Consider the following 19,792-nt stretch of genomic DNA (forward strand, 5'->3'; position numbering starts at 1 on the left):
ATAAAGAACGTACATTAATGCTACAGGAAATATTAGCTGGCATGCATGCTACAACAAGAGCAAAAACTAGAGTATTCCCCCCAAAAAAATAATAATTAAAAGGCTTCACATGAACATGGATCACCAGCTTGCCATGGCGAAACACTTATTTCAACTGTTTAAAAATCACGGTGGTGATTTTAAATAAAATCACATTTATTAGGCTTTCCCTAATCTAACCCCTTCTTACCATGGCTCCTCTCTCTCCCAGCTGCTGAAAAGATGCAAAATCCAGCTTTATTGAGTAGATTCAATACCTCTCAAGAAGAAACCATAAATACAGTGGTACCTCGATTTACGAACTTAATCCATTCTGGAAGGCCGTACTTAAACCGAGGCATGCTTTCCCTAATGAGGCCTCCCGGCGCCGGTGCCCCTCCACTGTTAGGCTTTTGTTTGTAGACCAAGGTAAAGTTCGCTAACCGGAACACTGCTTCTGGTTTTGAGGAGTTCGAATACCGAACAGTTTGTAAACTGGGTTGTTCTTAAACCGAGGTACCACTGTACACCGAAAAGCTCCACAAAGCAAGGAGTTTACCAGTCTTAACTGGAAAAGTTTTTTAGCTTTCCAACCCCACCAGGAATGTCGATAGGAGCGGAGCCTTACAATTCCTGGTATCAAAGCTGCAAATGTGTTAAGCGGGGCAAGAGAGCTTCTGCTTCAATTCAGAATCTTAAAAACACCACCACCACCACCACCACCACACAGGTCAAGAAAGCTTGACCACTGCCCTATCCCCAGGACAATTCAATTTTTATTGATTGAGCCAGGACAGATTCCTTGCTCTGCAGCGTGTGAAAATGCCATTCAATGCCAGATTCCGATTAGCTGCATTCAGACTGACTGGTCTTCAAATCTGGCAGCCTAAAGCCTGAAAAGCAAATAAGATGAGACTGACAGGCTATTTATTAGTCACCAATTAAGAGGGTGGTAAAAAGAGAGAAAGAATATACTAATGAGCTGGGGAATAATAGAACAGCGTCATCTATGCTCGCCTACATCAGGGTTCTGATTTAAACAGCACATGCCGAAGGGCAGATCATTATTGCCCTTTTGTCTCCATACTGCCCACCAACATTTCCAGCTGAAAATCTCTCCCAAAGCCCCATCTCAGATTCCAGCTCTGACCATAGGTGATAAGTCAACTGCTTGCCTCATTTCCTCCCTTTACAAACGAATGAACACAACTCTTCCAGTCTCTATTATAAGCCCAGGCAACTCCAAGGAGGACACTTGGGATGAACCCAGCTGAACTGTGAGCAGGCAAAAATTCTAGGGAGGACAGGGGTGTGAACTTACTTCCTTTACACGGTGCGAAGTTAAACTATGGAACTCGCTTCCACAAGAGGTAGTGATGGCCACCAACTTGGGTGGCTTTAAATAAAAGAGGATCAGGCAAATTTAGGGAGGATAAAAGCCTCCATTGGCTACTAGCCATGACGGCTACATTCTGCATCCACGGTCAGAAGCAGTGCTGGCAAACACATGTGGAGAAAGGAGAGAGAGAGAGAGAGGGCTGTTGTAAGCATGTCCTGCATGCTGGCTCCCCATTAGTGAGCAAGATGCTGACCTAGTTGGGTCTTTCACCTGATCCAATAAGGCTCTTCTGATGTTGGCAGCTACAGAAAAGGACTTGGCTACTGCACTCCATACTCTGGTAAGACTGGATTGTTGCAATGACTCTACGTAGGGGGCTGCCCTTGAAGATGACTCAGCATTGATCCAAAATGCAGCGGCCAGATTACTGGCTAGGGTTCCATTTCAATCTTGTATAACCCCTATTTTAGAACAGTAGCACTGGCTGCCAGTTCATTTTCGGTCCCGATTCAAATGTGCTCGTGTTAAGAGTTTAAAGCAGGGTGGATAAAAATCAATGATTTAAAAATATATATATCAAAAAATCAGATTTTTAAACATTTAAACCGGATTTTTAAAATAAAATGCTTTTGGGAGGAAAAATCTTTCTAAATACAGTGATACCTCGGGTTACAAACGCTTCAGGTTACATACGCTTCAGGTTACATACTCCGCTAACCCAGAAATAACGCTTGAGGATAAGAACAGAAATCTTGCTCTGGCGGCGCAGCAGCAGCGGGAGGTCCCATTAGCTAAAGTGGTGCTTCAGGTTAAGAACGGACCTCCAGAACGAATTAAGTACTGTACATAACCAGAGGTACCACTGTACATTTTTTTTAAAAAATTACATTATAGTCCAAAGGCTATTCATCAGGAAATAAGAATTTATTTTAAGTTTCTCATGTGTGCTAAAACTCAGTCTAAAGTGTTTTTTTTTAAGTTTAACCACATCAATTAACAAACATGGATACATATGCTATAATATTATTGTTTTAGCTAAATAAATTGTTTAAAGTTGTTATTAAGGAAATGATTATTTTTCTCATTCCAATAAAGTACAGCAGAAAGGTTGTCCAAATATAAACAGTTAACTTATTAAACCTCACAGTAATTCCATAATTATGTATATCTAATAGTATAACCAAATCAGTAATTTTTTATACAACTATAAAAACTACTCTGAAAATTTATTATTCCAAAAATGAAACCTTTATCTGGTTGTAAATATTATTATACCAGCAAGAATGAGACTTTGTGTAATTTTTTTTATTTAAATCAAGCCTTACTGACTAGTGATTTAAATCGATTTGATTTGACCAGCCTCGGTCCTGTATACTGTACCTGAAGGAGCGTCTCTACCCCCATCGTTCAGCCTGGACACTGAGATCCAGTGCCAAGGGCCTTCTGGTAGTTCCCTCACTGCGAGAAGCAAAACTACAGGGAACCAGGCAGAGGGCCTTCTCGGTAGTGGCGCCCACCCTGTGGAACGCCCTCCCATCTCATGTCAAAGAGATAAACAACTACCTTACATTCAGAAGACACCTGAAGGCAGCCCTGTTCAGGGAAGTTTTTAATCTGTGACATTTTAATGTATCCTAATATCTGTTGGAAGCCACCCAGAGTGGCTCAGGAGACCCAGCCAGATGGGCGGGGTACAAATAATAATAATAATAATAATAATAATAATAATAATAATAATAATAATATTTAAATCAAATCCATCCTGGTTTAAAGCCATAAATGACTTAGGCCTCAAATATCTAAAAGATAGCTTTGTTCCCTCTCAAGTGTGAAGATCAGCACAGGAGACCTTCTTGACAGACAGCCATGTCCTAAGAAGCTAGGGGTGGTGGGCCAGGAGGAAGCATTTTCCACAGCAGCTCCCAAGCTTTGGGACTCCCTCCCCACAGAAGTGTCCCTGTCATCTTCACTATCCAGTACTCTGCAAATGCTGAAGACAGAACTCTTTACCCCTGGCTGTTGACACACAGAGAGAAGCAGCACAGACAAAAATGGCAGTCTTGTGCTAATTCAGGGGCTGATTCAGCCATTTCTAACCTGAAGCTGCCTGGGGACAGTGGTTGGAGGGAGAGAAACAACTGCGTGAGAAAGCAATACTCAACTTGGCACATTCAAGGGATACAGAGCCACTGCTTCCCAGGGGGGATCTGCACAAACATAGCAGCTACAGCAGGCACTTAAATTGCTGCCAAGGAGAAGTACCATAGCAGCTGTATTCATGGAGACGGTCAAGCCAGACATTGCTTCCTTCATGCACCTTTGTCCCCTGGGCAACTCTGTGCAAGGCAGGTTACAAACTCCCCTGCCTAGAGGGAAACAAACCAACAAGCAAAACCACACTGGTCCAAGGCACAAGTCACAGATACCACCCCTTTGTGGCAAAGGCAGGAGTACAAATGGATTCAGAAAGGCTTTGCCATTTCTCCCAAGAAATCGTTTAGATAATTGTTTAGAGATAGGGAGGGGGGGTCAAAGCGACTTATGAGACGCCATCCTTCAAAACACTTCCCATAAGCTTTGCAACAGGGACTGAGTCAGCAAGCAATCTGTCTGACATCACCTTCCCTAAACGCCTGGGACCTCAAAAGCCACCAGCCATCAGTTTGATAGGGGGAATATGAAGCTGTTAAATACATTTCTGCAAAAGTTCACGCAGAACAAAACACATGCAGAACTAGGGAGACACATGCAAACTGACAAAAAGGGATCTTTTTTTGATATTACAGCTTCCATGAGACAGCAGATAAGCAATCAAAAAGCAATATTGCAAACCAATGGTTCATGGGAAAAGTTTAAGCCTTGATTTGTATTTTAGCCTAATTCTATAAGCTACTTGTCCTGGTTTCAGTCTCTCTCTGTCAAATAAACACCAATGACTACCAAGAAGAAGCGTATATCCCTTGCGTTTATCTTCACTGCAGTTTTATATAATTTAATCCAAGTAGTAGGCCTTGAAAGGATCAATTTCCAAAGAGGCCTAAGGGTGATTTTGAAGGCAATCAAGCAATCATCACTATGCAGGGCAGTGGAGGGTGGGGGCAGATGTTGCACTTGCTCTATCCAACTCACAACCCCATCTTCCGGACAGGCTTCCCATAATCACAAGGAGATCTTTATTGCCCCAAAGATTCTAGTAGGAAGCAGCTTTGTGCTTCCCAAGAGGCAGAGGCAACAAACACGTGCAGAGATAGAATAAAAACAAGGCTGGGTTTAATGACCACAGAGGCAGCAACAGAAGATAACAGAATCTGGGCACATATTGGCCTAAGGACTGAGGAAACAGGAGGAAGAATTTGGGAGTGGGGTAGGCAGACAGTGCGTCAGGAATTGGGATGAGTTTATCTGGTTGGGTTGAGTGCACACATTTAGTTAGCTGGTATTTCAAATCTGGGGTACAATTCTGTTTTTGTTACAATAGCCCCACCCTTTCCACCAAGGTAAGTTAAAGATTTGACAACATTTATGCATTAAAATTTGTATACCGCCCTTCATCTAAAATCTCAGGGCAGTTCACGACATAAAAACACAAGATAAAAAACACAAAATACATTAAAAAAAACAAGGGGGGAAACAAACCAATAACCCCCCCTTCCCTTCCCAAACACACGCTTAAAAGGATATAGGATGTTTGAGGGGAAATATTTTTGCCTGACATAGAATGAAGGCACCAGCCGAACCTCCCTGCGGAGAGCATTCCACAAACAGGGAGCTGCTGCATAAAAGGCCCGTTCTCATGTTGCCGCCCTCCAGACCTCTCGTGGGGGGCGGGAGGCACACAAAGAAGAACATGGAAGCTTATGCTATAATAAATATGTTAGGGCCAAATTTAACCAACTGGTCCCACTAGTAGAATCCCACGCAGGGATTTCTTCTAATGGAGCAAGTCTTTTCACCTTCTGCTTCTCTCACCTGCCCCTCAAACTGGATCAGGGCAAGGGGGTGAACTCCCAAAACAACGCACACAGGGAGAAGAGGGGAAATTGTTATTTCAGATTCCAGTTATCTTACTGATTGTAAGCTACATGGGATCCATATCCCCAGTAAGCCTCAGAATTGCACGTGGAGCGATTTACATCAGTGGAACACTTGGAGGGAAGGGGATCACTCCTGTGCCTATTGTGCTGCAAGTCTTTTTCTCTTTTCAGATTTCAGCTCGCATGTGTAACTGAGAACGTAAAGAGGGCCCTGCTGGGTCAAGCTAAAGGCCCATGTACTAGTCCAAGCTAAAGGCCCATGTTTCACAATGGTGAAACAAATGACTATGGGAGCCTTCAAACTACTGTAGACATGAGTGCAACACCAGTGTCGCCATTCATGATCAACTGGTATTCTAGCCACCACGACAAGCGATATTTGTGTGCTCAAAGAATAATACCAGATAAAAATCCTGGACTGGGAGGCAGCTTACAGAAAGCTCCACATTGCTGTGAGTGTGAGGCTTTTCCAAATAGCTCCTCAATGAAAACAACAACAGGGCAGGTCCCTTGATCACCTCGGTAAATAAAACCTCCTCAGACCAGCCTACTGAGAGAGAGTTCTACCCCACACTTTTTCTCTCTCCCCCCCAGCATGTATGTTTCTCTCTCACACACACACACACACCCTTCAACCTCTCTTGAATGATGAAAGAAAACCTCTGTAAAGGTTCAGCACAGCACTAGCTCACACACTTTCTAAACAGCCAAACTTTCATCTTACAAGCAGATGAGAGCACGGGTAGCTAGCAGCCTTTTGTCTTTTCAATTAAATGGATGCCTCCCAAATCCATGCTTAGGCCATAAAGCCTGCAGTGTCTCAACACATGCCACTTAAGCAAAAGAGAAGGCTTAGATGGTCATATGGGTCCACTTTGAAAACCAACTGTAATATAACTTTATGTGATTGTCTGTTTTCTGTGCACTTCCTGGGAAGCAGTGAGGACTGCCAAACTCCATCTTTTTACCAACAACGTATTATATGTATCAAGTTACTCCCGTAAGTTTATAATATGCTATACCCATATAGTGGGAATCAGGGCTAACACAGGATTAGGCTTAGATCGCCCCCATAATTTGTAGACACCACTGATCTCATTCTTTCAATAAGCAAGAGAATTCAGGGGGTGGGTTATCATATTACACTGGACAGGCTCTGTTCCAAAGCCCAGAACAAGTAGACAACCCCTCCTCTCTGAAAGTACAAGTTCTGAAAAAATGTGAGTTCTAAAATGAGAAACCTGACTGAAAATCAATCCATCTTGATTGCCATAAAATATACTGGACATGCACACACCCCCATGCATAAAACCTTTGACTCCTCTGCACCTTATGAAGGGTGCAGTATACATATTTTAAAAGAGGGGTGGCTACCTGTGTGGCCCTCCAGTTGTTGTAGATCAGTTCCCATCACCTCTGACTGCAGACCATGCTAGCTAGGACTGATGGGAGTCACAGATCACCAACACCTGGGTAGCTGAAGGTTAGCCACCCGTGTTGCAAATTAACAAACAAATTGAGTGTGTAAATAACATCCTCCTGGTCCTTGTCTTAAAAAAAAATTAAATGCCATACACACACACACACTCCCCGTTTTGAGTTAAGAGACAACCTTTGAGCTCTTTGAAGTATGTACTGTACTGCGGTCCCACCTCAACATACTGAAACTGCGCACAGCTTGCACACATAGACAAGGCCTTGCTGCTCTTTGTCAACTACCACTTCCAATGTCCTGGATGAGTTCTCTAGAAGTGTACAGTATGGATGCACAGTCATCAAGAACAAAAAAATAAATCTTCATAAAGTGGTATCTGTAAAGGGGAGAGGTGGGAGCAAACAGCACCCATCAACTACCACTAATGTCACAAACAGCCAAAAAGTACCTCTGATACTCCTACAGCAATGGATGTAACCACAATTTCTCTGCGGCTTTCTGTATCAGGCCCCAAAATGTGATGCTAGGCCCAAATTCTCAAAGACAACTGGATAACTATCATGCTGTCTTGTGGAACGTCCAGCTCCTTTCCAGATACACTCTTCCTTAAAACTTTTGGAGAGCAAGCAAACGGTATATTTTTTCTAATAAACCTAAACTGCTGCAGAGTGCTAAAAAAAAACACAGAACTACTATTTAGGGATGAGATTCATTTACCAACATAGCTCCACAGACTGACCTCTATGGTTTGTTGACGAACACACAGCTAGAGAATCACACATGTGTTCTGCATAGGGAAGGACATAAATAGATGTTTAGACCATGACAAAAAGTGGGGAGCAGACTGTCAACAACTCTGACTAGACAAGACTCTCCCACTTATGTCAACACCAGTGCTACTCTAAGTTAATGAGAGGAAGGTTGGGAAAACAGGGTTAACCTGTGTTACTCAAGGTCAACTACTTGAAATGCACAGAAACAAACTAGGCTATGCCAAGTCCTCCTTCATTATACTTACAGATTATCACTGCTCTTCAAATGTACAGACTTGCAATAAGATGCACATTACCACCAAACGTTTATAAAGTTCAAAGAGCAAAGAAACAACCAATATGGTACTGGTAGAGCAGCAGCAAATTATATGTTGCAAATGAATACATACTGTGGCAGTTTTGTAGAAAGTAATATTTTAAATCAGCATGAGTGCATCTGATGAAGTAGGCCGGGCTTCCTCAACCTCGGCCCTCCAGATGTTTTGAGACTATAATTCCCATCATCCCTGACCACTGGACCTGCTAGCTAGGGATCATGAGAGTTGTAGGCCAAAAACATCTGGAGGGCCGAGGTTGAGAAAGCCTGAAGTAGGCTGTTGCCCTGCCCCCAGCTCATGCCACAACATACCAACCAGCAAACAGTTTATATATCAGTAGCAAATATACATTAAATATAAGTTCCAACATGAAAAAGTGAAACCTAAAATCATACATACAAAATAAACATATGTACAGTACAATGACTTCTCTCTTTCCCCTCCTCTCCTTCTAGTGAAGGAGGCTGAGTACTCTTTAACAATTAACTGTTAGTTCGTTTGTTGACAAAGGGGGAGGGGGGGAATTGTGCACTGTCTCACTTTCACAAACAAAAGCCAAAATTAACTTTGCAGAACTAGACAATGTGATTTCTCTGAATGTGTGGCTTGGCTGTACAGACCAACACACAGTTTTTCATTTTTGTTTTATTTGAATAAACCAAATAAAGGACTCCCCCACAGAGTAGACAATTTCATACCTCAACATTTTCCATAGGATTTGGAAAGGAAAGGGAGCAACTGCCAACCATCGTGTTTGTGGGTTAAGTATTTCTTTCACCAACTGAAACCACGAGCCAAGAGAGTAGTCAGACAAGTAAAAGATGCCAACAAAGAGGCCTATTTTTTATTTTATTTTTTTTTAAAAAGCATTAGTTCTTCAGAGAACTAAATCAAAGATTTTAATGTACCCAGTTCTTTAAGGTGTGCAAGTCACCTCCAAAGCAACAAATAAAATCTACAAGGTAACTTGATAAAAGGTACCCGAGCCTTTGGGCACCTCCCCAACACTTTATAGGTATAATCAACCAGCAACTTAACAACAAAGACCAGACCAAACACACAATCAAAAATAAAAATAAAATAACGCTCTTGCTTCAAACCAAATTATCTCCCTTCCATTTTTATTTATGACTTTGCCAAGCTGCTCTCTTTCTCTTTTCCTGCAAGAGCTGCAGCTTAAGAGGGAAGGGCTTCTACTTGGCAAGGTAATGAGTAACATCTGTAACCACAGTTGCCCTGTGGGCATCTGAAGATGAATCCCACATTCCTGCCTTTGATGCTGCTGGAAGACTATAGCTAGGAAAGGAGGGAGGGAGCCAAGGAAAGTTTACAGATTCTCTTTCCTCCCTGACCCCCCCCCTCCTCTCCCTCTCTTCCTGCACCAGAAGAGGCTTGCCTCCCAGAAGTGATTAAAGGATGTGCCCCCCCCCCCACCTCAAATCTCCTCTTAAGTTTCCGCCTCTGGAAGCAGAGCTCAGATGCAATATTATTGGCTTTGGGAGCTTTTCTGGAAGGATTCTTAAAGGCGCGTCCGAAACGCCCATTTACACAGACAGAACAGGAGCAGGCACTGCATGAACCGCACATTATTGTATTCCGAATCGAGTTCCTGGCTTGGTTTTTAAATAATAAATAAATACTTTTTTTTTTTTTTAACAAACGGCGTAAGAAGGAAGGGGGTTGGAAATCGAGATCTTTTTTAAAAATAAAATAATAGTCTCCAACACAGTTCCAGAGACGCAGTAGGAGGCGGGTTTTGACCCATGCCTGTTGGGGGGGGGGTGAGAGAGGGAGGGAGGGAGGGAAAGGACGCATTTTGGACCCCGAGGAGAGAAGAGGGAGAGGCTGCTGGATTTGGGGCAGGAGTGAGATCCAAAGGGCGAGCCTCCGCTCAGACAGGCAGCTCCACTCACCTCTTCATAGCACCGCAGACAAAGGCGAAGCAGGGGGGAGGCGGCGGCGCGGGTTCCCCAGGGATCCTAAGGGAGGAGGAGCAGGAGGAACTTCCCGTCCATGGGCTTTGCTGCTGCAGCGGCTGCTGTTGCTCCGGCTGTAGCTGCAAGGAGGGCTGGTGGCGGTGGCGCAACCCCTTCTCCGGAGACCCGCGCTATAATCACGGCGCTGCGCCCGGCCGCATCTTCCCAGCGCCCGGCCCCCTTCCGGCGGTGCCTGAGCTACCCGCAGCGGCGCCTTTAGGGAGCCCGGAGGAGGAGGAGAAGTTCCTGTCGAGTCGCGACGGGGAAAAGTTGGCAGCGAAGAGCGAGCCAGGCGCAAAGTTCCGAAGAGGCAGCCAGGCGAGCCGAGGCAAGGAGGGGAGGGGGAGGGGCTACTCAGCCGGGGATACAGCTGCAGTGAGGGAGGAGGAAGTGGCTGCTCCCTGCTCTGCCAATGGGAGTCTGGAGCTGTAATTAACCAGGCAAGCCAGGCACATCATTTCCTCCCGGCGCAAATCCAGGCGCCAGAGCAGAGCCGCCCCGTCTCGCCCCCTGCAGGACCAAACCGGGAATCACACCCGGCCCCAGCGGGCACGCACGAGACACCCAGACGTGGCACGCCCACAGGGCACATGCAGATGCCCACACACCTGTCTGGGAGCCACCCGGGTGGCCCGGGCTCGGTTTAAAAAAAAAAAAAATCAAGCAAGCAAGCGCATACAAGCCGCCTGTTAAGTTACGATTTTTTCTTGCCCTAATGGACCAGGCAGCACTAAAGTCTTCACCCATTGCTCTTCCAAGCCGTGTTTTGAGCACACACACACGCACGCACGCACAAACCTCTTTTTAGCAACTCGAGGGGGAGAAAATCGCGCATTCAGGAATGGTCGGATCCAGGCTCCTAGGCCATCATCACACCCGTCTCTCACAGGAAACGGATGGGGTGGTTCAGTTGTAAGAGAACAGCACACTGCACATGATCAGAGACTCTTAATACACCTCTGGGATGAGCTTTGCCACTAAAAATAGACCGCGAGTTCCAATCACTGGAAAACCTTTGGCCTCTGTCTTGCAAACATAGAAAAAAAACACGTTTCGATGTTTGGGGGGGGGGGTTCAACTTCTGAGCCTTGCGTTTGAGTGGTTTGAGTAAGTTGAGACTATATTTTTCACTTCTTAAACTAGTGAACAAATTGAAGCCTATGCTGTTTAATTTAAATACCTGTTCTAATAGGTGTGTGTATCTGAAGAAGTGTGCATGCACACGAAAGCTCATACCAGGAACAAACTCAGTTGGTCTCTAAGGTGCTACTAGAAAGAATTTTCGATTTTGTTTTGACTATGGCAGACCAACACGGCTACCCACCTGTAACTGTTCTAATAGGAATTTATCTTAAGGAAAGCTGTAGCTTAGGGGAAGGGCATAGCACAGTGGTAGATAGGAGAGCATCATGCAGGCGGTCCCAGGTTCTGTATTTCACATTTCAGTGTTTCAGGTTTACATAATTTTTAGAAGCAATACTGGAAATGGTGAACATTGCTGGCAATTCTATATTTACTTACCTGGGAGTGAGCCTCGTTGAATTCAATAGGACTTACTTCTCAGCTGATGTATAGACTTGTATTGTAACCCTTGAAAGATTTTAAAAGATTTTTACCACTTCAGTTTGTAACATCAGCATATTTCTTCAACAAGATATATTCCTATGAGGCATTTTATTATATTTTATTTAAACAATTCCTGCTCCTGAGTTTCTGCTTGTGTGCATAAGGAGAGAAACACGCTGCCCCCATGGCTCCCTTCCTTCCCAACCTCAGCGGGCTGCCTCTCCCTGTTTCTGTCAGTAGGGTGGCAGGAGCAGCTGAAGTGCAAAGGCGCACTGTGGCATCCATCAGAGGGGTCAGGCCAGACTCACACTGGGAGAGCTGCATGAGAGATGACAGGAGGTGGCTGTCAGGGTGACCGCCAGGAGCAGGTCAGCAATAACTCACACAGTGTCCGTGAAGTTAACTTTCTTCAAAGAAACAAAACAGCTTAGGAGGCAGGCCTAGTGAGCACAGCAACTCTTCCTGGTAAATCTTACCCCAATTAGGCAGCTGTGAGAATTGAAGGTCCCCACCTTCCCACAGCTCCCTAAGTCTCCTCTCCCCCCCCTTCGTTCCCACACAATCTGAGGCCCCTTAGTCTTACCTGCCTTTGCTCTGCCCTCTTCAGACCTCCAGAGGTCCACAATGCATTGCAAGGTCTCTTTGTGGCAAAGGGATGGCAGGATTTTATAAATTGTGCTGCAGATGTATAGCCTTTCATTCGTATACTATTTTTCCCCATTTCAACCCTGGTGGTTTGTAGGAAAGGGGGTGGAAATTGGAAAAGCAAACAGGAGAGCTGAGTGGAAGGGGGTGGGCAGAGGAAGAGAACAGAACTTCTTTGAGCTGCAGGGATCTTTCCTGCTGATGCTTGTTCTTGCATTTTTCCATGTCTGTTCCTGTAACTCTTATTTCTGACCCAAACTGCATCTTTACTTTCATATATGTTTTTGAAGGATGCAACTGTTTGCTTGTTGCTTGTTTTTCCCCCCTTGTTTTCTTCTTCTTCTTTTAAAAAGATACATGGTCCTTTATTGTAAGAAGATACTTTAGCAAGGAGATTTCTTTTTTCTTCTTCTTTTGGGTACATATCAAGAGCAGATTACATAATTTATGAACAGCTTTTCGAGCGGCACTTACATTACTCTGCTGAGTCGATATTTGAGGATACTGGAGCACGGGCTGAAGATGAGTCCAGCGCAGACCAATTTTGGGACATGCATATCCCAGGAATATGACCCCATTTAGATCTTGATGTGAATTGTGAGCAGACATGCATTCCTCAGCAGCAAGGCTTTGTAGCATTTGGAAAGCGAAGTGGTGCAAAATTGCAGCTTTGGGATCCCCCACAGCCCTTTGAAGTTAATCTACTTTACAACTTCTTAATCAACTGCTTTCTTCTACCAAGAAGGTGTTACTATTGTTTGCATTACAAAAGGAAAGGCAATGGATATGGAGATACACAAGAAATACCATGCAAATCTATCCTGGCAATCCTCATTGCTCAGGAAAATCACCAAAATGTAGCTGTTTGGCATTGTGCTTGTGTGAGTCATTTGTGTTAAGTTTTGGCCATTTGGAAGAGGTGAAGCAAGGGGCATTGTTCTTCCCTTGCCCTCTTTGTGTGTCTTCAGAACCACCCTAAGAAGTACGGTAAATAAAAAAGTAGAAGAAGAAACCATGCTGGTCCATAAGAAAAATTCCCAAATCCATCTTTGGGCAATACCTTAAAGAACTGCCCTGAGCTCCTTCAGGAGGAAAAGCAGGATATAAATCAAATAAGTAACAGCAATCAACATGTCACAAAATACTGAGTGAGCTTTCATATCCACCAGACCTCTTCATCAGGGCTAGATGTTCTGGAAAAACTCAAAAGCTTGCTCAGTACTTCATGGCATTTCGGTTGGTCCCAATTGCCCACTTATGAACCTACAAACACGGAGGTGCATTTTGCAAATGGAGGTTCTGAAGCTGAGAATAGTTTCCCCGCTCCTTGAGCACAGTTACAAAAGTAGGAGTGGGAGACCGTCGTCTGGAATTAATGTTGACTGACAAAATTTCACGAAGTTGCTGCTTTAGAATTAAAGTAACCACTCCAAGCTGAAGTGTACAACATTGAGTGTCATAAGTGCTAGGAAGGAAGGAAGATGCAGAGAGACCATAGGGTGTTCTATTAGATCCACACAGTTCTAATATAAATTTGAAAATGTAGAGTGAGTAGTTTTCATTGCTGCATGGGAAAGTTCAGCCTGTGGTGGAAGACTCAGCAATTGCTAAGGCCTGGACCAGAGAGCCTCCAGAGCATGAGTAGGCAAACTAAGGCCCGGAGGCCTGTGGGAATATGTTTGTGGTGCTTCCGGCCAAGGTTTGCTATCTGGATCCCTCCGCGCTTGCAACAAAGCGCGCCAGAAAAGCCTCTAGTAACGGTCGGAAAGCAGTTTCCCGCCCGGAAACTCAGCCAAATGCAATGTTGTGATTGGTTTATGTTAATGTTATGACGTTGTTCAGTTTATCAATAAATGGCCCCTGCTCTCTGTAGCGGTGTGTAGAGTGCGCGAGACAAGCCAAGAGAGAACAACTGTGCGAGACAAGCAAGAGAGAAAGCGAAAGAGAAACCAAGCCGCACAGGGTAGTAGTCGGGAGAGCGCAACTCCACCATTGACTGCAGTCTCTTAGTCTTTTATTCTTTATTTTATTTTGGCTGCTTATTTTTGGCCACATCTATTTGCTCTGCCTATCCTTTCCTCTCCGGAACCTTCAGAAACCTTCAGAAACCTTCATAACGAACTCCAAACAACTTCTCACGACCTTCAGCTTCATAACCAGCGGACCCAATCATAACCAGTGGGAGCAGGCACTCCGGGAATTACTGGTTATCCCAGATGCTGGTTATCCCCACAGAGGCCGGATCCGGCCCAATCATCTTCTAAATCCGGCCCACGGGCGGTCTGGGAATCAACGTGTTTTTACATGAGTAGAATGTGTCCTTTTATTTAAAATGCATCTCCAGGTTATTTGTGGGGCACAGGAATTCGTTCATTTTCAAAATATAGTCTGGCCCCCCACAAGGTCTGAGGGACAGTGGACCGGCCCTCTGCTGAAAAAAGTTTGCTGACCCCTGCTCCAGAGATTCAGGCACCCTGAAGGGCCAAAAGTAGTGTTTGCAAGAGAATTAACAGTGGCAACAGTAGTCATAATTTTTCCTTAGTACTATACACATATGAAAAATTCTCTCTTTGCCTCAAAGGGCAAAAGATCCCAAAATGTCCTGCTAAATTGTGAGGAGGAAGACCCTGGGATTGTAGGAAAAAACTGGAATGATTTGGTAGGTCATACAGTATAGTGCAAAAACCAGGTGGCAGCTGTCACCAGGAGTGCCTTTGCTCAGCAGAGGCTGGTGTGCCAGCTGTGCCCATTCCTGAAGAAGTCAGGCCTGGCCACAGTGACACATGCCTTAGTTACTTCCATGTTGGATTACCGCAATGCTGTCCACATGGGGTTATCTTTGAAACTTCAGCTGGTCCAGAATGCAGCTACATGAGATCACGTTGCACCAATCCTACAACAGCTGCACCGGCAACCAGTTTCCTTCTGGTCACAGTTCAAAATGTTGGTGATTACCATTAGAATCCTACATTACTTAGGTCCAGGATACTGTAGGGATTCATCTACTCCCAAGTCATTCTGCCCAGTGTCTAGGATCAGAGGGTCCCTTTCTGTGTCCTATGATGGAAGCACGGCTGAGTAGGATAAGAGACAGGGCCTTCCTTCGGAGTGGCTGCCCTCGGTTGTGGAAAACCTTCATCTGCAATGAACTATGCTTGATTCCCTCTCTCCCTATTTTTCACCAGTTATTTAAGTCCTTTTTATTATTCCATCAGGCTCCCTTTTTATTTATGTTTAAACATTTGTATCCTGCCTTTCTTCCATCATGGAACCCAAAGCAGCATACCCATAGTTGCCAGGCACTACTGACCAGTCCCAAACCTGCATAACTTCAGCAAAGTGCTAACCTCATGTCTCTTCAGACTAGACCCTGAGACTTTTATAATTTAACTGTTGACCCAGTCTCTTCTGTTATGCATTGCATTCTTTATATGAACTTGTAATGTTACATATGCTGTGAGCCACCCTTAGTGATGTATTTACACAAGAACTGAGGGGATAGAGGCTTTTTGCAACCAGTGGCTTTCCAGTTGCCTTGCTCCACCCTCCAGCCCCAGACAATGACTTTGAGAACAGTAGAAGCAGCTGGGAAGAGAGTTCAGGGATAGTTTTTTTAAAAAATCATTTTATAAGTTGTGTGTCCTTGTTTCTCAGTTTGGTCCTTGTTCGTTTTTTGTCCTTGTATTTGGTTTTGTACGTTTTCTGATATTTTATGCATTGTGATTTGCTGTTATTTTATTGATTATATAGATTAGTAATTCTTTACTGTAATGGATAAGTGTGTAAACTGTTAAAATATTATTTGCTGATGGATCTGATTATTACTGTTAATGTTTGATGTTTTATTATTATTTCTATGTGTGTTGGAAGCTGCCCACAGTGGCTGGGGCAACCCAGACAGATGGGCGGCATATAAATTATTATTATTATTATTATTGGAGGGATATAAATGCTGTAATAAAATAAAACTTTTTTTGCTTTTGCAATTTTAACACCTATGAACAGCCAAGTTTAATTTGTTGAATAAATCATATCTGAAAACATAACGATGCTCACTCTGGGCACAGAAGCTGTTTCAGGTGCCAGTTTTCAGCCTATACAACCTGAGTCACAGCTTGTGCAGTTGAAGAAGAGGCTCAGGGTGGAAACGCTATCACCAGAAGGTTTGCTTCTGCAAAAAGGCACAGCTATAAAGTAATACTAATTTAGGAGGTGCTCTTTCGAACCAGCTTGAGATGATTGAGGTGCACTTTTCTGTCCAGGGAACAGGTCCTACACCTCTGCGCCACTGTGTCAGCAGCTTGCACTGTGAGCATCCTATATCAATTACATGCCAGCAAAGAGCACTACCCACCCACCCCTTTTTATACATGTAAAAAGAAAAGAAAAAAACAAGACCATATAAGGTTGCGGTTGTCCTCCTTGTTTGTTCCTGTATGCATTCTGCGTATCCCACAGTGCCAACCAAACATGGATTGTTTGTTCATCTCTGATCCTTTTGGCTTACTTTATGCCCATTCCCCACTCAAACTTGGCTAAGGGAGAATACTTTCCTTGGCTACTGTTTCCATCATCTGGCATTTAAGCGTGCACTTGATCTCTCTCCCCGGCAACTTCCCTAACAGCAAAGCCATTTAGGTTCCAAGGCTCCTTTTAAAGCATATTATTAATGCCCCTTTGGCAAGCGCAAGCCGAACACTCCGCAAATTAATTGCCATATTCACTTCGGATCCTTGCCAACAAAAAGAGCATCAAATTTAGTCATATAGTGAAAAGTGAATTAATGTATTCATGTCCTAATATTGCTCACGATCCAACCAACTGCTGTTCGGGCAGCATCTGCTCGTTGGAGGCTCTGCTGGGCTTCTGTACAGGGAGTGAGAATTGTTAAGTTTGCTTAGTGTACTAGTCTTTCCGCCCTAGTACATCGCCATTTGATGGAAATCTAAACCTAAAACGGTGGCAGTGGAAACTGGTGCAGTGTGGTGTAGTGGTTAAGAGCGGTAGACTCGTTATCTGGGGAACCGGGTTCGCGTCTCCACTCCTCCACGTGCAGCTGCTGGGTGACCTTGGGCTAGTCACACTTCTTTGAAGTCTCTCAGCCCCACTCACCTCACAGAGTGTTTGTTGTGGGGGAGGAAGGGAAAGGAGAATGTTAGCCGCTTTGAGACTCCTTCGGGTAGTGAAAAGCGGGATATCAAATCCAAACTCTTCTTCTTCTTCTTAGGGTAAATGTGGCCCTGACTCACCAGTCTCAGCCTCCCGTCACTTGCCCACCCTCCTTACTTAAAACCAGTCCAAGGGGTGGCACTTCCAGACAGCTCTCTCTTCCTTAGGCTCAGTGTTTGCCTCTTGGAACTCAACAAGGAGGACAGTGAATACAAAGCTAGAATGAATTGGCTCTGCTTCTCATTGGCTCTGGCTCCAGCTACAGCCAAGGTCTCCGCCTTGTGGCCCACCAGCTGCAATGGGCAGCGCTTAACATGGAAATCTTGAGTGGAAAAACACTGTGCATATATCCCACTCCCACCCCCGCAACAAGGACTGTGTTTGCACTTCACAACTAGCTTGCAAATTGAACTGGTTTGAAGTACTACAGAAGGATTGGCCTTTTAGTGGCACTTCTTGTGTTTTGAATCCTAAAGGCCAATCCATCGGAAGTGGGGATGAGGGAGATGCTGCTGCTGCTGCTGCTGCTGCTGGCCAACCCTTCAAATACGAAAATGGTGCAAAGACAACAGACATACTTGCCATACATACATCTGGAAACTCAGAAAGGGCCCGTCAAATAGGGTCTGTGCCTGCGTTGGCATCAATGCCGACGTGCCACCAATACACAAAGGAAGTTGATGAACGCAGGATGATAAGTGACATGCCCACACCCCTACCTCACCACGGACACAACAGGAAAGCCAAAACAACAGTGCACAGGTTGCAGGCACTTCATCAAACCTAGTGGTGCAGCTAGCAACAGCCTGGGTATAACTGGTCCCCAGGCATCCTTTATGCATCCTTTATGCCCCTCCCTCCCCCATCTCACCATAACTGAGTGCTTCATATGTCCAGCTTTCCAACTTTTGTTGCATGGTGCCCCCTCCAGAAAGCAATAATGCAGTAACATCGAAGAAGCATTATGGAGCTAATAAAATGGAATGAGACACCACTAATGCAATATTATTGTGTAAATGACATGTTGCTGAATACACCCACAAAAAACCCACCAGTCTGGAAGGGACCCTACTAGTCACATACCCACATGTTTGCACACAACCTCCCTCCCTAAGGAACAAGTCCTACTGAAATCAGTGGGACTAGGAGGCCGAACTGACAATTGAGTCAGAGCAAGTCACTGCATCAGCCCCAAGTTTTGTATCTGTGTTCCCATGCCTTCTCTTCATACAATTGGCTTAAGGGCTAGAGTGGATTACATGACCAAATAAATAATTTTGTTTCTCTAGAAGGTGATTGAGCAGCTGGTGGAGCTGGGGGGAGAAGTTTAATTCATTGACTATGTTGTTTTTAAATTAAATAAACAATATAAATTTTTTTAAGTCTGAGGTCTGCTTACTGTGATGTCTCTGAACAGCTGGAAAAGAAAAGACAGAAAATGCTTGTGACTAATTTAATACTGGACATGACAAGAATAACCCAGCCATATATCAGACAACAGACAGAATGACCCAATGAAAGGCGGAGACTTCTGGGAGACCACAGTGATGATTGTACCTCAAATGAAGTGACTGAAAGAGGCTGCATTTCAGAAAGTCTCTTTTGATTAGCATAATTGTGAATTGCTGCAGACTTATCTCTCTCTCTCCCCACAAGTAGCAGCAGCAATCTGCAGACCTCCTGCAGCCCATCTCTTTCTTTGGTAGGATCAGTGTTCTGCGGCTAATAAATTAAGGGCAGAAAATCCTGCTCTCTGTACCAAGCTGTCATTGCTGCTGCTCAGCTTTGAGTGTTATTTGGGTAAGCTTGAACCGAAAGCAGGAATGGCTTATTAACATCCATGTAACATGTCATTCCTGCGTGCACACTCTCTGTCTCTCTTCTGCTCCCACTCCCCACAATCCAAGTCCTCAGCATCAGCTGTTTTCAGCTTGAAACAATAAATGGATAAAGGTCAGCTCTATCAAACCAGGTGGCTTTCCCCACAAATTTAGCTTATGTCATAGAAATAATAATAATAATAATAATAATAATAATAATAATAATAATTTATTTTATACCGCGCCCATCTGGCTGGGCCTCCCCAGCCACTCTGGGCGGCTTCCAACAGAATGTTAAAATACAATAATCTATTAAACATTAAAAGTTTCCCTAAACAAGGCTGCTTTCAGGTGTCTTCTAAAAATCTTGTAGTTGGTTTTTCTCTTTGACATCTGGTTGGAGGGTGTTCCACAGGGCGGGTGCCACTACCGAGAAGGCCCTCTGCCTGGTTCCCTGTAACTTGGCTTCTCACAGCGAGTGAACCACCAGAAGGCCCTCGGCACTGGACCTCAGTGTCCGGGCAGAATGATGGGGGTGGAGACGCTCCTTCAGGTATACTGGGCCGAGGCCGTTTAGGGCTTTAAAGGTCAGCACCACCACTGTGAATTGAGCTCGGAAATGTACTGGGAGCCAATGTAGATCTCTCAGAACCAGTGCTATGTGGTCCCGGCGGCCACTCTCAGTTACCAGTCTAGTTGC

General features: G+C 44.5%; 1 protein-coding gene across 1 annotated transcript in view; it reads right to left on the reverse strand.

Annotated features, from left to right (window-relative positions):
• ACVR1 (activin A receptor type 1) overlaps positions 1–10,245 on the reverse strand; it is a 70,779-nt gene extending 60,534 nt beyond the window's left edge. Inside the window, exon 1 of the mRNA XM_033165291.1 lies at positions 9,830–10,245. Within this exon, the coding sequence (XP_033021182.1) occupies positions 9,830–9,837 (8 nt within the window). The 5' untranslated portion in view covers positions 9,838–10,245. The remainder of the gene's footprint in view (positions 1–9,829) is intronic.
• Positions 10,246–19,792: the final 9,547 nt, after the last annotated feature.

The sequence above is a fragment of the Lacerta agilis genome, chromosome 1, assembly GCF_009819535.1.
Source record: "Lacerta agilis isolate rLacAgi1 chromosome 1, rLacAgi1.pri, whole genome shotgun sequence".
Taxonomy (NCBI): Eukaryota; Metazoa; Chordata; class Lepidosauria; order Squamata; family Lacertidae; genus Lacerta; species Lacerta agilis.